The 21497-nt window shown below is 38.5% G+C and overlaps 1 protein-coding gene across 2 annotated transcripts in view; it reads left to right on the top strand.

The window, feature by feature from the left end:
• Positions 1-21497, top strand: part of bicc1 (BicC family RNA binding protein 1) — a 102022-nt gene that overhangs the window by 28195 nt on the left and 52330 nt on the right. For both annotated transcript variants that reach the window (XM_084434879.1, XM_084434880.1), the window contains exon 3: positions 9938-10007. In XM_084434879.1, coding sequence (XP_084291005.1) covers positions 9938-10007 — 70 coding nt within the window. The remainder of the gene's footprint in view (positions 1-9937; positions 10008-21497) is intronic.

The following is a 21497-nucleotide window of genomic DNA, read 5'->3' on the forward strand; positions in this document are numbered from 1 at the left end:
CGGCGGGTTTGGCATGGTGCATTTTTTTTTCTTTCTGGTGTGGATCACCATCATCGTTAACTCATTTTATAAATTCCTTGCCCCTTCAAACCCTCCTAGTTGTTTATAGAATGAGGATGAATTGTAAACTGTTGTAAAGTTATTTGTCAACAGGCTGATGTGGAATTCTGGGAGGGAAATGAAAAGCAGGTGCATGCTGGCTGGAGCAACTACGATAAGCCTCAACAAGTAGGGCGGGCGTAAAATGTAAACATGGCGCTTGTGTCTGTACAAAGACTTGCATTGTACTGTGTGCCATAATTTAATCTTTTTCATATTGGACTTTTAAATAGGCCTGAAATCGGAGCTCCCTTTGAGGTACTTTTATTGTTTTTTTTTATGATTAATAAAGGAAATAATTCCTTTCTTTCCTTAATTCCTTAATTCCTGACTTTCTTTCTTCAGTGGAATACAAAAGAAGTTATTTTGCAGAATGTCTAAGCTGTTCTTTTCAATGCAATTGAATTGGAACCATGCTAATAAGCATAATTTTCAATGAATTACAACTTAAAGTTCTGTCTATTTTGCAAGTCCTAACGTATTTTTGTAGGCCAACCCAGAAGTTAGCATCACCCAGGTTTCCTCGACAAAAACCCTATTGGATGTTCAAAAAATCTATTTCAAAATGTATTTAAAATTCATTTATTTCATACTAAGTATACTACAAATCAATTAACTTATTTACTCACATATTGCTTGAGACTTACTGATATGAATATTATAATTAAACATTTGACAGCACTAATTTTAATAAATTTTCTCTGAAAGTTGAATCATAATAGTGTGCAAGAGCATGCTTATTAACACAATTAGGCTGTAAAAGCAGACTAGTGAGTAGATGAGTTTACCTGTTCGCCACAATGATGTTTTAACGTCCCTGCCAACCTCTGTAAAACCATTTAGCCACTTGTTAGCAACCGGCGTTTTCAAGACATATAAAAGCAAAAAAAAAAACATTGACTTCTTATTACTGGAACCCATTGATTGAACCAGAAGTGCTAAAATGCTAACATGTTCCTGGGTTTTGGCCTACAAAAATATGTCATCCCCACATATGGACTATTTCATAATGATTTTATGGTCTTTATTTGTCTTTTTGCCGCTTGACAGCCCCTGGTCACTATTGTATGAAAAAGAGCAACGTGAACATTCTTCAAAACTTCTCTTTTTGTGTTCATCAGAAGAAATCAATAAGTCAGTAAGGCTGAGTGACCGATAACAGAATTTTTGGTTGACCTATTTTGCTGCTTATTCTGTACATTTGCATCTGTGATGTTCTCAGCCTTACCTGATCCTTCCTGTTTTTGAATTCTTCTCGCCGCTGAATCCCTGGTTTTTGTCTAAAAACAAAAACAAAAAAACATTTGGCCCGATTCCTCTTTGAGTCTGAGTTTTCCTACATGTCTTCTTTATTTGACGAGATGTCATGAATTACAGAAAAACAAACACCATTCGTCAGTCGTGCAAGATGCCAATCTCAACGATGCATAGGGTGAACAACAACATCTAGCACAGTACGCTGAAACAGTGTGCTCATGGAAACACTGATTTGGGCCGTTTCCTAGCCCTCCACCCTCAATCCCGTTCGCTGGATGTGACACACAAGCTGTGAGGTAAGCCTCTGTGTGCTGGCGCGAAGGATCAGACTTCTGGACCTCAGCGGGTGTTTGTGCCTCACACAGATACAGGAGAAACTGTTTGCGACAGGGATCATATGGAATTACTCGACGAGCTTGTAATATTGCCAGGCTTTCCCAACGCCTCATGATAGATGAGTTGACTCGCTCTTGCTCACTGTCTGTCTGCCTGATTTCCGCTAAGCGTAATAATGAAGTGCTCTGGTTGGCCAGATTTATTTTTGACCTTTCTACCACACATTTTTTTCCAAAACAAAAGGCGAGGGATTTTCCCAAGCCAGGACCATGGTGTGTGTGTGTGAGGTCGGAATATTATTTATAAGTTCTCGTTAACTCAAATCGAAAGAGAACTGTTTTGAATGTGATAGTACATTTCCTTTGTTGGACGAAGTTGTATCCCTTCAAAGGAGCAAAAAGCACATCTTTGATGAGTTAATAGTGTTTTGGGCCTCTAGAGACTCCATCCATCTCATGGAAACTGCACTGTAAACATTTCCATTGTGACATGTTCTGCATTATGAAGAATAGCTTTCTTTCTTGACTTGATCTTAAGCGAGGTCACTTTGAAATGGAGTGTAGATCAACGTGAGCGTATTAAAAGAAGATTTGTTAAAAATGGAACTCTGTGCCACTGAATACTAAATCCTCTGAGCTCATTTTCCTTTGGGATTTGTAGTATTGGTTATAAAAGCATGTTTGAGCGAACAAATCACTCGCTCATGCAGGAACAAGGTGATTACATATTGACTACATAATATATGTCAGAGGTTCAGTCATTTTTTTCCAAACGGGCTGGTTTCTATTATGCTAATGAATAATGCCTTGCTTAGCCATGCTGACCAAAGTGACAGATGACTGGCGATTAAGCCATGTGCTTTTTGATCATGGATACCATCAATGAAAATAACGGCCTCGTTCTGTCCAAGTTTCTAAATGACCAATTTTATTGTTCGCAATTAACAGCGTAGATTTCCGTTTGATCATTTTTCTAGATGTCCGAGCGGTTTAGGATCTCAGAGGAGCATCTCTGCAGAAATTTGGTTAATGTGCAAACCAGCATTGGTTCAAGATTCAGTGCTTCAAGAACCTCTTTTTCAATCTTTTGGCTAAAGCGAAAAACTTTACTCAGAATTTAGAAATATTTTGATTAGTATTGAATCACGTAAACACCAGACGTGAATCACGTTTAACCTTCGTTCTGACCCTCTGTCTGAAATTATCTATTAAGGCGCGGCTCCTTTAAGGCTTGTCAGTTAATAAGCGACCACTCACTATTGCAGGCGAGTATGTGTTTTGAAAACAGTATCCACAGAGTTTGAAATTAACACCCGCCAACCCACCAAATGAACTGTGGCAGGTAACGCTGTCAGTTCACTAGCCAATTTGGCGTGTTATTATTATGTTCACTCACTTTGCTGGGGAAGTTCGTGTAAGCCAAATCTGCACAGATTTAGTTCAAATTCATCATGATATATTAAATACAGCGTATTGCACAGAATCTGCTCATATCTGGCTCACTTGAACACACACGTCACCACACTACAAATACCGGCGCGCTTGTTCATTTGCTTTGAAGCAATAGCGAAGATTAAAAAGCATTTGGTTAACAGAAAAGACATTGTTATTTTCCAACATCCTACATTTTTTTTGATGTTCTTTGTACTGTATTGATTTGTCCACCTAAAACACATTTTTGGTGAAAAGGATGAAAATGAAAGAGGGAGAAGATGCTGGATGACAGGATTTTGTTTGAATAAGAAAAGAATGTCTGAAATCCAGTTTTTATATTTTCAGACCGAAGCTGTACTGCAAGACTCAAACAGTCAGATGAAACTGTATAAACATACAGTGACTGCTTTGTTGATTATGATAAGATGGGAGTGTTCTAGTTCTAGTCTTGTTTTGGTCACTGTCTATAGAGTATAGTTTGTTTTTCATGATGCTCAGAGGGCCAATGTGAAGTTAAGTGTTTTTTACTGATGTATAGACCTTATGCGCCATTGTAGAAAAAACAAGCGCGCAGCCATCTTTAGAATTTTGTATTTTAAAGGTGCATTAAGCAACTTTTCATGTTAAAAATACCCGTTTTTCTAACCCATACATGCTTAAACAATTGCCTGATGGGCTGAATGAGCCCTTCTATGATCACTGCGATTGCCTCTATAATCCTGTACAGTAAAATAAATAAGAGGGATTCGGGACGGAATCGACTGGGCGTGACGTCATGCGCGTTCACGCTCACCTGGCTATGTCTGGCAGGTTTGTGTATTCGCCGCCATTATCCGCATCAGCGAAGACAACTCGAGCGACTTTTGCAAAAGTAGAAGATGGATTCAAAGAGACCGGCTTCTAGTTCATCCCAAACCCCAACGCAAACTCCATGTAACCGCGTGCACAACTCTGGTTGCAGTTTCGCGTGTCGCCAGAAGGGGGCATAGTTCTGCAAAAACTCAGAGACTTGCGCAATGCACCTTTAACTTCGGTTTTCGCGGTAGCTCTGTATATTTCTATGGCATTGCTGTCAAAGAGTAATTAGCTGCTGAAATGTATTTACTTATTGTAGAGTTAACGAAAGTTATCATGAGCATTGTAATGTTTGAAGCGGATGTCATAACAAATGTCAGTAGACCGGAAAGATTTTAAAATGAGTGGTTCGTTCATAAATCCGTAAGATCTCACCTTCATCCTGTGGAAATCCAAACCGGAAGACAAGCTGAAAAGCGCTTAAAAGGGGCGGAGCTACATAGGGTCGATTAAACAGCTGAAAGGTAATCAAATCGTTTCTTTTCCTGAACAGTAAGATGGGCTTTTGTTTTTACTGAGCATGAATCGAGCACCATGGTTTGTTTTTCAACTCCCCCGATCCTTTCTATTTATGGAAGGGAATCTTCAAAGATAGCAATTTTTGAGGAGATCAAGAAAAACAGGGTGATATTATACAGTTCCGGCCTCTGCAGTAGAAACAGTTTGAGGCATTTCCTCCCTTTCCATGTGACTCTGGAAAAGGCTTGTCATAGCATGTTCGATGCCGGGCTGAATTTGTATCACGTGTCCCTCACACTTGTGTAAGTTCATGCTCCCTACGTACCCAAACTTTGATAAAAAACAGGAACAATGTCACCCCGACCCAATGAACCAAACACACTTCAGAGCCTCAGCTGAGTCAATAGAAGGCCCCTCACATTTTATAATGACACTTAAAGCTGTTTATGTGAACTAAGTCCCAATTTGAGTCTGGTCCTAAGGCCCTCAATTCCTTGCCGAACACCTGTGGCACAGCACAGCGGTACTGGGGCAGGAAACAGGTGGCAAACACAGTCTTGCATCATTTTGTCCATTCTCACGGTGGAGCGCAGCAGGATTGTGCTCGCACCATAAACATAATCACATGGCTTAATTTATTACGCAGTCTTTTTTCTCTCTCTCCAAAACATGTCTTAGTCTGGCACATGGTGTACACAAATGATTTTCAAGCTTTTTCTCAGAGGTCCAATTTTGTATGTTTCCAACACATTTAAAAAATCTTCAGCCTTCGTTTTATGTAAATATCTACTCATAATATTTAATAGAGTTTGGTGGAACACTTTGCATATTGGATTTCTGTGGACTGAAGGCCAGAAGGTGATATGCTGATCAGTTATATGGAAACTATATTGACTTCAAAAGACGTTTTTCTATTCAACAATAATGGATTGTATTATCTTTCTGTGGGGGTTTTCCCATCAAATTTTAATTTTAATAATTATTTGGCATAATTATAATATTTGGCATAAATGTTCAGGTTTGGTTGTAGGTTGCTCTGCATTGTAGGTTGCAGATTTGTTCTGTCATCAATTACTCAGCCTCATGTTGTTCCAAGCCCGTAAGACCTTCGTTCATCTTTGGAACACAAATGAAGATCTTTTTGATGAAATCTGAGAGATTTCTGTCCACTTTGATGTTTCAAAAAAAAAAAAACATATGATTGGAGTGGTTTAGTCCAAATTCTCTGAAGGGACTCAATCACTTTACATGACGAGCAGATTGAATTAAGGCTTTTATTAATATGATTTTATTCATTCAAATATGTTGCTGTGAACTGTTTATTCATATTTTAGCAAATCAAAAGACATCTTAGGCTCTTTGCACGTTTGTCATCGCCTGTAAATTCACATCTAAATGTAGGCTATAAATTCATAGAATAAATCAGAAATTTATTTTGGCTCTAAATATCTTTGAGAGTATCTGTGGGCGACCAGAGTTGACTATGAATTCAGAGCTTGTTAAATTAACAGCCCATTTAATTTGTAAGAACATTAGACCTGTTAACGGCGGTGTCCAGTAACATGTAAAATGTTTTGGCTGTGTAAGTTTTCAGGAGCTGTGTGTGGTCTGTTTGAAAACGTCTTTCAGGCGGGCACAGCTTTGCCAAAAACAGCATTCACAGAAGCATTTACGTGGGTCATTGTTAGATAGTAGGACGCCAGCCAGAGTTCTCTGAGTGAGTCCATAACAAAGAGCTAACAGAACTCTTCACAGTCGCAATTGATAAAGAACCTTAAAAGATAAGTATGAGACATAAAGAGACACCATATGCATTCAACACACTGTTCCAAAGCCTAGTGTACTGTCTTGATGTCAGCTGCCTTCTTAAAGGGATAGTTCACCCAAAAATGAATATTAGCCCATGATTTACTCACCCTCAAGCCATCCAAGGTGTACAGTATGTGACATTCTTCTTTCAGACAAATACAATCGGAGTTATATGAAAAAAAAAAATCCTGGCTCTTCCATGCTTTATAATGGCAGTGAATGGCTGTTTCTGTTTTGAAGTCCATCAAAGTTCATCCATCCATGATAAAAGTGCTCCACGCGGCTCTGGTGGGTTAATAAAGGCCTTCTGAAGTGAAGTGATGCGTTTGTGTAAGAAAAATATCCATATTTAAAACTTTATCGACTAAAATAACTAGCTTGCGGCAGACGGCCGTACGCATCACACCCTAACCCTAACCCATTTATTGCGAAAAAGTAACATTTGACCTTGACGTACAACGTAATGATGAACGCGGAAGCGCAGAGGATAGAGCAAAACAAAACACCAGTCACGAATTAGTAGTCTAAAACGAGAATTTTTAAAGAGAAATGTTGGAGGAGCTTGAGTTTGTTGCCCAGCCCTGAGAGGCGTCAAAGCTTACGCTACTCCTACATCCTACGTCATACAGCGTAAAATGTTACTCTTTTGGCGTAATTCGACTTGCATAGGCCGTGTGCCGGAAGCTATTTGAGTCGATAAAGTTTTAAATTTGAATATTTTTCTTACATGAACGCATCGCTTCGCTTCAGAAGGCCTTTATTAACCCTCTAGGATGACTTGAGGGTGAGTAAATCATGGGCTGATTTTCATTTTTGGGTGAACTGTCCCTTTAAGTAGCATTTTTGAAAACAGTTCATAGGCAACAACTATGCATCATTCAAGTAGCGCTGCTCACACATTTTCTCCAATCAAAACTGATTTCAAGCATGTTTCTATGCTAACAGTGTGATACTTATCGTTTTAATAGCAATAAGTTAAAATATGATTTGATTTTTAATCATGATTTCTCCCACCTTGTCAATCATCTTTGATTTCGCTTTGGATTTGCATTCTCCGTGAAGAATACATGCTGCTCACTGCAAATTGTGTTTGCTACTTGCACGGTTTACGACACTTTTAAGGTGAAATATCTAGTGAGTGGCACTACTGGCATGTTCAGTTTTATCCTTTACCTTGTGAAAAGGTAAGAAAGTTGTTGCTGTTTTGCCACTAGTGCTTATTTTAGCTGGAAACAGTCAATTGTAGGTCTGTGGAGTTTTGCAAAAAATAAAGGTAGACACCTGTATTTCCAATGATTTCAGCCAAAAGTAGGCTTCTTAGAAGGCATAATAAAGCAGTTTAGTGCCAACCCTTTTGACCAGTCTTCGCATCCTGAGTGCTTGTGATGACTTCAAATGCTGTCTATGGAGGCAGCTCACTAGCTTTTTGGATCACAGCCAGAGGAGACATCTGCTAGTAAGAGCCCTGGGAAATGCCTACTGCCCAGAAGTGACATCAGCTTGTTTGCTTTTAACTTGAGGAAGACACCTCAGAGTCGTCTGTAATATCTCAAGACCTCTGTAATTATCCAGACAGCAACTTTAATCAATGACCCTACAGGACTGTACCGGCCACTGCTGAAATCACTAGATATACACAATGACTTTCACAAGCACTTTACTGGCCCTCGCATCCTGTTCAGGTCGTAGCTCTCTCCCAATGGCTGCGGGCTTTTACATGCTCCGTTTGTAATACTGAAAATATTCGGAGGGGTATTTTCCATTTATAGATCTTCGGTTTCCTGAGATTTTTGACTTTTTGCTCTTTGATGAGATATTGTAATTAGGTGGTGGTATTATATTACTCTTACTGCACAACATATGTGGCAGAGCGATATGGATCATAACATGGGTGGTTTCAACTGATTAAATTACGTACCATTTTATGTTGGGGATTGATGTTATTTGGAGAAAAAAATGGTGACTTGGTGTTCATGAGTTAATTTCAATTTGTAATTCTGTTACATTCCTACTGGATTTATTAACATTTTAAGTTCAATGCTTAAAGATGCTTCAATGCTTCAATAGACGAAAAGCAGTAGGTCCACTCAATGCAAGTGTAGCTGACCAAAACTTCAATGCTCTGAAAAGCGCATAAGGACAGCCTAAAAGTAATCCATATGATATGGGATTGGGATTTATAATGTTACAAATGTATCATGGTTTCCACAATAAATATTAAGCAGCACAACAGTTTTCGACATCATAAATGTTTATAAGCAGCAAATCAGCATATTATAATGATTTCTGAAAGGACATGAAACATCTGTCCCCTAGTGTCTTCAGGGATCGTTCACACAGGACACGTTGATACATTTGACGACAGCTAAATGTATCACAGACACATTTGATATGCAGAACCAAAGCCTAAAACCTAATCCAAAAACGAAATCTTTAACATTTTTCCTTTTACTGTCTTACATGCACTGGTATTTCAATAGTAAACCAAATTAAATAAAGAGTTACTGCTCAATTTGTCCAAATAAAATTCCCAAAGCATCATCAGCGTTGTTAAGGTTGAGGGATAAATATTTTGATTATGAATTACCTGTATATGCGTGTTGTTTTCTTTTTCTTGTCATCTAAATCTCAAAGAAAGGTCAAAAACTCCTCTCACGTCCAGTACTGTGAAAATATTATCTTTTCTTGGCTCTACTTTGATGTTGTAAGTAATTAGTGGTTTATCATTAGTAACATATTCAGCAGACATGCTCTTGACATTTTATTCAGATGACCAACATCAGCTTATTGGAATGTGGATTACCACGGCTGGCCCAATTTCTGATGTTGACCGTTACGTTACCATGGTGAGGAAGGGAAGACCAACAACAGTGCTATACATACAGCAGTTTTATCATAATAGTTGGATGATGATAGTTAAGATGCAATTATATAGATGTACCTTTTTGCAAGTATCATAGAATAAGAGTATGAATCATGGATACATACTCAAACACTCAAACGTTTGGAATAAAAAGCACTAAATCAGCATATTAGAATTGATTCTGAAGGATCATGTGAAACTGAAGAAAATTCAGCTTTGCATCACAGGAATAAATTACATTTTAAAATATATTCAAATAGAAAACAGTTATTTTAAGTATATTTTACAATATTACTGTTTATATTTTATATATATTCTGTGTATATTTGATCGAATAAATGTAGCCTTGGTGAGCATAAGAGACTTGTAGTGTACTGTAGTGTAGTGTTACATACTCTAACATTCACAATCCCTGCACAAATAATTGTCCAAAAAATGTCCAGCGTACATTTGACATCCCTAGTTGTGCAAATGACAACCATAAGCACATTAACATGATAGTCCACATTTGCATATCAACAACTACTCAGTATGCAGCTGCTCACCAGTATCAGGCCCACCCAAATAAACAACAGCATGACCTATGACATTTATGTTGATTTTAGCTAGACTTAATAGTCATTTATATGAACTTTTAAAGGTACTGTAGCAAAACTGACCTGTCAGAGAGAGAGAGAGAGAGAGAGAGAGAGAGTAGAGAATGGTGAAAAAACCCAAAACATGACTATTTTTGTGCAGAAACCTTCACTAAACTTTTAAGTAGAATTGACTGAAAAAGTTGTAGAATATGGTCCTTTCAACGTGTGTATCCTTTTCTTCCCCACAGGTCATGGAGGAGACAGATACTCAGATTGCGTGGCCTTCCAAGCTAAAGATTGGTGCCAAGTCAAAGAAAGGTAAGACCAGGTGTCCCTCATCTGAGACACGCTCTGCTGAAGATGCGTTACCCACTCATTGTGTACTATGTGTACTATAGCACACGTGTACTATACATGTCACAATAGGGAAGAAAAGATTATTGCAACTTCTATTTCATACAGACTTTAACATTTACACCCCATTTGATTCAGGTCAAGATCAATCAGATTGATTGAGATGTTTATATGAAGGATGTTCAATCTGATTGAGCCATCAGTCTGATTATGAATAGATAATGTAAATGTACCTACTGTTTAGCATTCAAAAGTATTGCTCGTTGCTCTCGTTTCACTGGAATCTTTGTCCTATCAAAGCGCTCCATAAACAATGTGGTTCCAAAACAACATTTTAAAATATCTTCACATAATCATTCCTGGCAGTATCTTGGCCTCGGGGTCAGATGGATCCTTTTATTAGTATCTCAGCTTTGGCTATCATGATTTAGGGCATCTTTTGTTTAAGTTATCGTGAGAAGAGGACAACTTGCACTTCATTTTATCAGTTCTGGTTTGACAATATGTTTGTTGGAATATTATCATATTTACAGTGGATATTCATGAGGAGTTTGCACCGGGCTGCTTCATTTGTTTTGGAATCATCAGAAATGTGATCACTAGTACTGTGTATCGAGTCAGTTCTTCCTTTGTAGCATTGTACCTATTAAACTTTGGCATGAAACTCGTCCTGAACCACTGCTACAGAATAATAAATGATTTTGCTACAGAAAAATGAATGTGGAAATGAATGATTAAATCATGTGGCTTTTTGAGGAGTGCTCAATTGCTTTTCTAAGTGATCTGACTTATAATTTTTGACTCGTTTGACTTGGAAAAGTAAGCAACCACCCACAACAACACAGCAACCACAAAGCATTTTTCATCAGAAAATGTAAAAGTCGTATTTGTATTGTTTTCACATCTGAAATAAGTTTTTAGAATGCTCCCTGTCTGATGTCAAAATATTTAGCAGATGTTTTAAAGATGTTTATGGCTTAGAATGTATGTGAATTTGCTCATTTTAATATTTTTTCAATATACTGCTTCCCAGCTGGCCATTAGATGTTTAATCAGGCAACGGTGTTAGTCCAACCTCCACCAGCTCCTCGAATGCAGGACAGTGAGGTGACGAGTCCTCAACATCTCCTGCATCGATGCTTACAATATCCAACTCCTCAGATCTAGATAATCGTAGCACCGGTGCCTCACCCAGGGTGGAAGAAACCGCAGTGCGTGCTTCCGAACCCTGAGAGAAGGTACTGGATCTAGCAGGTGAGGGCAGAGATAAGGCCAGGCCTGTCTCTATCCCCTCTACTTACTGTAGATCGCCACCGTGTCTCGGCAGCAGCGGGACCCGTGCCATGGGGAACGCCAGACTGAGCGCCCTCCTCGAAGAGCACCAGGTGGGAGCAGAGTGTCCCTAATGGAAGCTGTTGACAGTGTACACAGCCAGCAGTGTTGCTAGATTGGGTTAACGATTTCCAGCCCAAAAGCTTGCCAAAACCCACCTGCTCCAAGAAAAACCCCGCCCAAAACTTTAACTACCAAAATAATGTGAGACAGTGTCAATCAACTCATGCTAGTTCTCTTGAAAGGGAATTCAGTTTTACCATCACAGGAATAAATCAAATTGTAAAATATACTAAAATAGAAAACTGTTATATTAAATTGTGATAATATTTCACAGTATTACTATTTTTACTATATATTTTTTTATCAAATTAATGCAGCCTTTCTGGTGAGCATAAGAGACTTTGTTTCAAAAACATAAAAAAATAAAATAAAGTTTTTAAATGGCTTTACAAATAAATTTAACCTTGACCTTAACCCAAACTTTTGTAGAGAGTACAAAATAAGTATCAAAAAGTACCACAATATTGTCTTTTGGATCCGATTAGCACTGTTTTGACATACACCATGATGCTACTGTGATTTTTTTGGAATGACTTGGATGTATTATTGGAAGTAACTGGTAAACCAAGAACTTGCAACTTTTTTTTGTAATGGTAGAATTCTTTACAAATGCTGCACTCTTTCATAGAGGTCATAGCAACATATTCTTTCTTGCTGGGTAACTTTGCTGAGCATTATGTTTGAAACTTGCATATTTTCTAAGCCATAATGTCAATCAAGCGTTTGTTGCACAATTATACAAGTGTTTAATTTCTCTGTAACGTTTTAATAGCTTATGGCAACAGTCATGTTCGTGTATTAATGCTGCAATCGAGAGGACGGAATGCAAACAATGACAGCAACAGCTTGGCCATTCCAAGCAAACATCAGATCAAGTTTATGTGTGCCAACTATGTGTTTTCAGGGTCACGGCCCAAGTCAAAGGCCATTCATATTCCTGTGCATGGTTTATGTTGGCGAGCGACCGGGGGCATTGCTTGCGCTGACAAAAATGTTACATAATCGTTTGCGGTTATCTGGTGACGGCATGCAGCAAACATCTCAGCTAATTAATGATGGAAAACACATGCAAGGTTCTGACATGTGGACTGCACCAGGCCCGGCTTAGCCCGTGTGGTCTTCAGGGACCTGCTGTTTCCTGCGAGTCTGTCTGCAGCTTATTACAACAGTTAAAAAGTGTTGATCCTGTGCAACAGCTCTGGAACAAAACATGCTCCGGTCAGCTCGATAGCACAGCATGCGATTGAACCAACAGCCTTGACTTTGGGTCCACCACTGCTGCACGATGAAAGTGATCCACTGGTTGTATGTGATTGTTGAGGAGTGGAGATGTTTGTAGTTTAGGGGATTGAATTAAACAATGTTCTGGCCCTAAACTAATCCACTTTATTCAGATAGCTTTTGACAAAAAGAAGTACGTGAACTAGGGCTGTAGTACTCGAGTCCGGTCTTGGACTCGAGTCCGGACTCGAGACCGTTTTTCTATGGTCTCGGACTTGTCTCGGACTCGCTGGTATTCGGACTCGGACTTGTCTCGGTCTCGGCCACTGGTCTTGCCAAATATGGCTTTTGGTCTCGACCGAGTCCAGGAGTCTTTATTATGTTCCCAGTAATCACACATACGTCGCCGCGATATTAAAACAAAATATTATTGGAGGGAAAGTGAAACACTGGCCACTTAATGACTATGGGCATTTCGGGTCTTTTTCGTGAGCCGGCTCGTTTCACTCAGCTCACTGAAAAGAGCCGGCTCTTTTTCGTGAACGGGCTCGTTTGATCAGCTCACTGAAAAGAGCCGGCTCTTTTGACTCACAAACGGCTCTTTAAAAAATAAATATTTAAATAAACTCGCTGAAAGTCCACCGCTAGTGCAACGTGAATATTCACATTTTTGATTGTCCATAACACCCCGAAAACTAGCCTGCTTGCCTTGCACATCTAATTAATGGGCAAAGGTTTCCGACTTTTTTCTTAGGCCTACCTTTCTTTCTTTGCCTATTCCACGAGTGGTAACGTTAGGCTCCAATGACTGGCTGTTTTAAAATATAGCTAATATCGAAACAAAATAACCCAGCTCATAACTTGCAGGTTTGCTTAGTGGCAAACTTTTTTCATTTGATTGCTTCAGCCGCCACCCGCCTGAATTTAATTAAAATATTATTTTTCGTCACGTCATCCGCCCGATCCGCGGTTTATCCGCATCTCTAGTGTGTGTGTGTGTGTGTGTGTGTGTCTGTGAGTTGGCTCGGCCTTCCCTCATGCAGTTTAATTGGTTGACATCGCGTGTATGATTGACAGGAACAGAATGTGAGGCTGATCAGAGTCAGACAGTCGAAACGAATGTGTGTGCTCCTTTAGGCCTATATAATTTTTTTTTTTTTTTTTTTTTTTTAATTTGTCAATTATTTTAAATAAAATTAAAATTATTCATTATTTCATTATTACATAGTGATTTAATTTCTATAGGCTATAGCCTATATTTTTTTAGCAGACTTTTTTTTTTCCTGTCCTGGACTCGGTCTTGACTCGGACTCGAACCTCTTTGGACTCGGTCTTGACTCGGACTCGAACCTCTTTGGACTCGGTCTTGACTTGGACTCGACTAGTCCTGGTCTTGGACTTGTCTTGGACTCGACAAAGGTGGTCTTGACTACAGCCCTAACGTGAACATACAATTCCCTGTTGAATTCCCAATAAATCAAATTATCATTTATGTGACTGCATAGATGAATATTGCTGTACAGTCAGGGTTATTATAGTTAACTTTAACTAAAAACTAAATCCAAAACCATAAAAATAGTTTTGTTACTGTGAATAAAATGAATTAAATAAATCAAATTGTTTGTTAATTAATAAACTTTTTAAACTCTTTTTAATTCAACTAGTTGTCTTATTTTAACTTAGTTTAGCTTGATGTACTAAACTGACTAAAACTAAAACTGAAATAAAATGAATAATAATAAAAAAAAAAATTCAAAAACACAACAACATTGTTGTTCTACCTGCCAAATGCTTAAGGGTCTGGTTGAGTAGGAGTTACAGCGTCACCATGTTCCCTGTAAGATCAAGGATCTGATCTTGGATTATTACAGCAAATTCAGGGTGAGGGTCACATCAGATTCAGAAAAATCAAGCTGTCATAGTCTTGAGAAAGGAATAACAGGTTGCACTATTTTGGTGGTTCTTTTCGCTATTGCTATGAACATGGTGGTCAAGTCAGCCGAGGTAGAGTGCAGGGGTCCCTTGACAAAGTCTGGTGTATGACAGCCCCAGATAAGAGCATTCATGGATGACCTGAAAATTACAACAACATCTGTCCTGGGAAGCAAATGGATTCTACAAGGCCAGGAGAAACTTATCACTTGAGAATTTTACTATTTGGAATGACCATTCCCTCTATTACGGAGAAGCCAATTAAGAGTTTTGCTCTATGATTCCACACTAATAGACTCCACACTAATAGATAACTGCTGTTATTCACAAGGCCAACAAAGGATTAGCAAGGTAGAATAGTCAGGCTTGGCTGGCAGATCTACCAGCACTGCTTTCTAACACGAGTCTTGTGGCCTTTGCTGGTCTATGCAGTCCCATTGTCAACAGCTGAATCTCTAGAGAGGAAGATCAGCGGATTTCTCCATAGGTGGTTGGGTTTCACCTGGAGCTTGAGTAGTGGAGATCGTCACCACCTGATTCAGCAGGAAGTTCAAGCAGGTGTGGAAGAGGAACGAGTTAGTAGGGTGGTGGGGCTAAGGCAAGGACAAAATGGGAAGGCATATATCAGTGCAAGATCACCTGGACAAACATGCAGGCAGACTACTTTCATGTCAAGTTCCTTGTCGACGTTGTTGTTTTATCTTTTCAGGGTCATCACGTGGCTACGCGGATGCGATAAATAATTCTGTATTATAATTTTTTAAGGCCAGACAAGTAGTTTGTTCAGGGTTGATTTGTAAAGAAGGACTACACGCCTGCGCACATATATATTTAAATGTGCATACCTATGGACTGAACACGTGATGCGCATGTGCGTGACGTCGGTGTTTGCGCAGAGGTTGCGCAGAGAAAATTGATAATCGTTTGCACCTTGGAACCTATTTCCGGGAGTGCGTTCTCGAGCCACCAGGCACTGTTTTGTGCGGATGGGCGGCCGGAGCACGTTGATGGTTTTCTGTTAGAACGGTGTCTTGTTAGCGGTCCCTAAGTTAAAGGGTTAGTTCACCCAAAAATGAAAATTCTGTCAGTAATTACTTTCCCTCATGTTGTTCCAACCCCGTAAGACCTTCGTTCATCTTCAGAACACAAATTAAGATAGTTTTGATTAAATCTGAGAGCTGGCTCACTCCTCCATAGGCTTCTAAGACACTATAACTTGCTGGCCCAGAAAATGTATTAAAGACATCGTTAATATAGTCCAAGTGACTCCAGTGGCTCAATCTTAAGTTTATAAAGCGACAAGAATACTTTTTGTGCGCAAAAACAAAACAAAAATAACGACTTTATTCCACTTTTCATTTCCTTCTCTCTGGGCCTCGAGTCTTTTCACATAGTGTTTAAGTGTAACGCGTCTGTGTTGCACGTCACCACGTAGGCTTTAATACATTTTCTGGGCCAGCAAGTTATAGTGTCTTAGAAGCCTATGGAGGAGTGAGCCAGCTCTCAGATTTCATCAAAAATATCTTAATTTGTGTTCCGAAGATGAACGAAGGTCTTACGGGGTTGGAACAACATGAGGGTGAGTAATTACTGACAGAATTTTCATTTTTGGGTGAACTAACCCTTTAACAACTAATGATTTTCGCAAAGGAAGTGAATCAATCAATCAAAACTAACTTTAGCTGGGCAATAACTTTATCCTAGAGCTGCTGTAAAGCCAAAACAGTCTCTGTTACTGTAATTTCCTATTATCACTGTAAAGCTGCTTTGAAAGAATTCATATTGTTAAAAGCGTTATATAAGTGAAGGTGACTTGACTTGACCTGTCCTGGCTGTGTATGGCACACTACCAATTCCAGCAAACCTCCATGTCTGGGGCAAGAGCACTCTCCTGCTCCCTGTGTCCAGGTAAAGGCTCATTGGAACATCTTCTCAGCAGGTGCCCAAAGACCTTAAGGGAAGGCCGTTATTGCTGGTGCTATAACCAGGTGCTCAAGGCAGCTGCTGATAGTATAGCTAATGCAATAAATACTAGCAAAAACCGCCATGTCACCATAAAGTCCATCCATTTTGTGAAAGCTGGAGAGAAACTCTGGCTTCCTCTACACAGCCTCTGACTGACTGTTGAAAGCTGACCTGGGCAAACAATTGAAGTTCCATCCGCACACTGCAATAATGTAATATCACTCCGGCCAGACATGATCATTAGCTCTGAGGCCACAAAACAGCTGATCATGCTGGAACTTACAGTGCCCAAGATCTGGTGGAGACTTGCCGGGCAAAGGCTGGAAGACATACTCTGAGTTTACAGAGGTCCATATGACACTAGGTGGCTTTGGGAGAGGGCTGATCCGTGGGCAGTTCCTACTGGGATGCAGGTTGAGGCCAGATCAACCCTGGCCAGGTCACCTGGGAGAGGGTGTCTGATGTTGAAAGACCCGAGGACCTCAGGGAACATCACCGATGATGCGTCCCAGTGCATCAAGACAAAGTATATTGCATAATGTTCAATTTGACATTATAATTGCCTCATTCCTGTTGAATCGTAAAAACTTGACTTTACTTTTTCGTAAGACAAGTTGCTGTCATATAACACCCTGGTCTTTTACTGTGGAGGATGAAGTAACAGTACATCCTTCTAAATGCAAATTGTATTCTAAGAGGTTCTGTGTACAGTTTTTTGTTCCAATAAGTAATACCTCAGTCTTATTGGAATTTAGTTGAAGAAAATTACTGGTCATCCAATATTTTATATTTTTAACACACTTTGTCAACTTGGATAATTTCATCTGGTTGTGATATATATTGAAAATAGCAGAGGGCCTAACACAGATCCTTGCGGCACTCCATAATTTACTGATGTTATCTTTAAATAGACAAAATGGCAACGGTCTGATACTGTAGATATGATCTGAACCACCTTAATGCCTGTCCTTGAATCCCAGTGTAATTTTTTTGTCAATCTAAGATTGTTTATGATCTATAGTGTAGAACACAGCATTAAAATCAAGTAGAACTAGTATTGAGATACAGCCTTGGTCAGAAGCTAGAAGTAAGTCATTGGAAATTGTAATGAGCACAGTTTCTGTGCCATGATGGGGCCTGAAACCGGACTGAAATTTTTCATAGATATCTTTTGGTTTTTGTTGTTTTTTTGCTATAAGGAGCACAATTGAGCAGATACAATGTTTTCTAGTATTTTAGAAATAAATTGAAGATATTAAATATTTCTGTAATTTGATAATTCATTTGGATCTAGTTGTGGTTTCTTAATGAGAGGCTTTTAATAACTAGCTTGAACGGTCTTGGGATATGACCTAGAGAAAGAAAAGTTAATAATTTTGAGAAGAACCAAAGTAAAATATTTAAAATCAATTGAAGGAATTCAATTATGATTGAAGCTTAATTATGAAAAATCACCCACGATCATTTTTCTTGACTAATGTTTATATTTCTGTTGCATTCTCATTGACTGAAGTGTTTGCATTTCCGATGTGTTTTCATGCCGTTTGAGAAATATGACATTTTGTGAAATCTACATCTGTCTTCAGTCCCAGGTTCATTGGAAAAATGTGGTCTGGCTACAAAATTGTATTACATTTCTTGCACATTTTGAAACGAAATTTCTAGTGAGTGGTATAAAAGTGTGTTTAGTTTTATTCGAAACAGATGAACATGAATCTGGCAACATTTTATTACTCTGGTTGTTGCATGTATCACAGCAGTTCAGAAATAAAAGGTCTGGTGAGTAGCGCTAAAAGTTTAATACTCTATCACATTTTAAAATAACTTACTACCTACATTAATCCTGACCTTAAACCTAACTGATAAGGTTAACAAAAGCAAGTGTGAGGTAAAAACACATTAGCTTGATTCTACAAGTCTTCAATCTCTTTTATTGAGTGCCATGACTCGTGTTTAACGGGTGCCTGAGCACTCAAACTTTGCAAGTGCAATGCTGTACCAGGTGCGCTACCGAGCAATTTTACAATGTTAGAATAGTCATATTGAGCTGACTGTGATGAAATCGCCAAAATGTATTAGTTTACAAATCATGCTCTATGGTAAAAGTGTTTTGAGGTCATAACAAAGTATAATGCAAGGGACTGCACAAAAAATTATTCTTTATTAATCAATAATCTGTCCCTGTAATCATAATTTGTATACATACAAGTTGTTGGTGTTTTACTGCCACTATATAGTGTTCATTTCATCTGGAAACTGCAGATAATAGGTAAGTATTTTTTTTATTTTTGGGTAAAAAAAAAAAAAAAAAATCCAATGAGCATTTGGAACAAGCATTTGCACATATTTTTTTTCTGCCAAAAATATAAAAGTTTACTAACAATTAAACATTTTAATCTGTATGCTAGGCATGTCCCTTGGTGGCTGAAAGTGCTTAGTAATCTCTAGGCCTCGACTGCTTAATAATGACAGATACTTTGCAGACACATTTACAGGCTCCTAAGAGTCTCTGGAACCCTGGATCATTTGGGATGGGACCAACACCCACAGCTATGTGCTATTATCTCTCGCCTCTATAGGCCAAAGAGCCATCACAACGAATGCAGTCATCATTGCCTTCGGATGGGCCCTAACTGGAATGCTAAGAACTAGAAACGGCCCAGAGGTGCTTTCTTTGTGTTTTAAAAGTGGAAATGCAGCTTGCAGTATATTTATGTGGCTCCTGAGGACACATTCCTTTTCTGCAGAGTCTGAGCTGACGTAGGGAGTTTTCATCTTGGTCTCTGAAGTCTCTCGCGGTCTGTTTCACTCATTTGCCATCGTAAAGCTCAGGCTGATACTCCGCAGACCCTCACACAGCACTGTCACAAAAAATGTTGGCTTTGATTTACTTTGAAAGACTTTGTCTCTGTCAGAGTTCTCTTTCTGCGTGTGTATGTTGACATTAAATCAGAATGATGTCTTCTTGTTGTGTCTTAGCAGGATCCAGTAAATGTCCCGTTCTAAAATTAGCAACATTTTGTTGCTGGATCTTTTAAAGTCAACATGGATTCAAAATGTATCCAATATTTATTTAGTTAATGCACGTTCATGGCCTTGTTTTGAATGATTCATCTGTGCATGTTATTCTAAAAGAAAAAAATGCTTTTCTTTGTTATATTTCTTGAAAACTCCTTTAGGACTGACATCACTAAGCACTGCTATTTGTCAACCCTTTTGTCTCACAGAAACCACTTTTTACAATGTAATCACGATGCAATCTTTTGGCCTACATTTTCTTTCTGGTTGAATATCATGGTTCCCTTATAAATGCATCATATTACAAAAACAACATGGATTGCGAGTGCTGCTCTTTTGACTTTAGAGGTTGATGTGATTTTATATTATTAAAGACATAATCAGTTTAAATAGAAGACAAAAAAACTGCTTTCAGTTCAGATATTAAAGGGATAGTGAAAACTTTGACATCATTTACTCACCCTCAAACTTGTTCCAAACCTGTATGAGTTTCTTTCTTCTGCTGAACATAAAATAATTTGTTAGTGGAGGAATACAAATAGAAGAATTTGTGTAACCAAACAGTTGACGGTAGCCATTAACAAATATATACTATGGAAGTCAATGGCTGCCGTCAACTGTCTGGTTATCATCATTCTTCAAACTATCCTTTAAAGCAATAAAATAATGTCAGCTCTCTCAGGGTAATTTGACAGAAATGTAATTAAAACTTGACAATAACTGGACGTTTTGTTCTACAACATAAACTGCACACACTCACATCCCGAACATTCTTATCTATTTTCTTGAAACATACAGCACCTTATTTAAAATAAACATAGCAGCTATAAAATATGCATTTTCGATATGGATGTACAGTAATTATGCTGTAGAGAAAAACATTCAAGTATCTTCAAGTTATAACTTATGTTTACCACAGACCAATATCTTACTCATAAATTTTACTCAAAAAAACTATTATAAAAACCCATAGGAACATTTTCAGAGAACCAGTGGCGAATTAGTCTTCCAGGTTTTGTCGTCATCCCTGCAGGACTCTAAGACCAACAATGTATTGAGAAACTAAACAGCAAATGAAAATAAATAAAAATGTAAGTAAATAAAAAATGTTGTCTAATGTTGATCATATAGAGCACACTATTCTGGATAAATTAAGAATCACAATTTCTTTGTTTAAAATATCGAAACACGATTCTCCCATGATTTTGAATAGACAACTATACAAATAATATGTAATTTACTACTAGTTCTGATATAATGTTATTTGCTGCAGTCTGTTTAATTAATTTAATTATTGCTATTAATAATTAGAAATATTACTGAAATATTAAAATATTAATCATTATTAATAATTAATTATAAAAAAAATATATATATATTTGATTTGTCGATTTGAATGAATGATTCATTGGGCCCTATTTTGCACCCAGCGCAACTGACTTTGTACACCGACGTTTACACATTTACCCACATTATTATACGCCTGTTTAACCGAAGCTAATTTGGGTGGGTTTCTCCCATCCCCATACAATGTCACTTCTCTGTGTTTTACGGCCCTGACGAGAACGTCGGTCTCCTCGGCTGTGAAGCGCACCTGGCAAATCCGCCGTTATAATAGCAATCCGCCATGGAACAAGCGCGCCTGCTCTTAAAGGGAATGTGAGATGTCGCTCTGATTGGTTTATTTCACGTTACGCCCAAACCACACCTATGAATAATGAAGCTACTTCAGTCCAACCCATTTTAGATTTGCGTCAGGCGCAAGAGTTATTTATCCCGCCGGTATAATAGCAACAGCGCCCAAGACCCGCCCACAAAGTTACTTGCGTTTCGCGCTTGATACTTGCGTTACCGATCGTTAAAATAGGGCCCAGTGACTAGTGACCATAAAGACTTGTTTCATCACTGAATGAATCAGCGTTT

This window comes from Rutilus rutilus (genome assembly GCF_951802725.1).
Source record: "Rutilus rutilus genome assembly, chromosome: 16".
Classification (NCBI taxonomy): Eukaryota; Metazoa; Chordata; class Actinopteri; order Cypriniformes; family Leuciscidae; genus Rutilus; species Rutilus rutilus.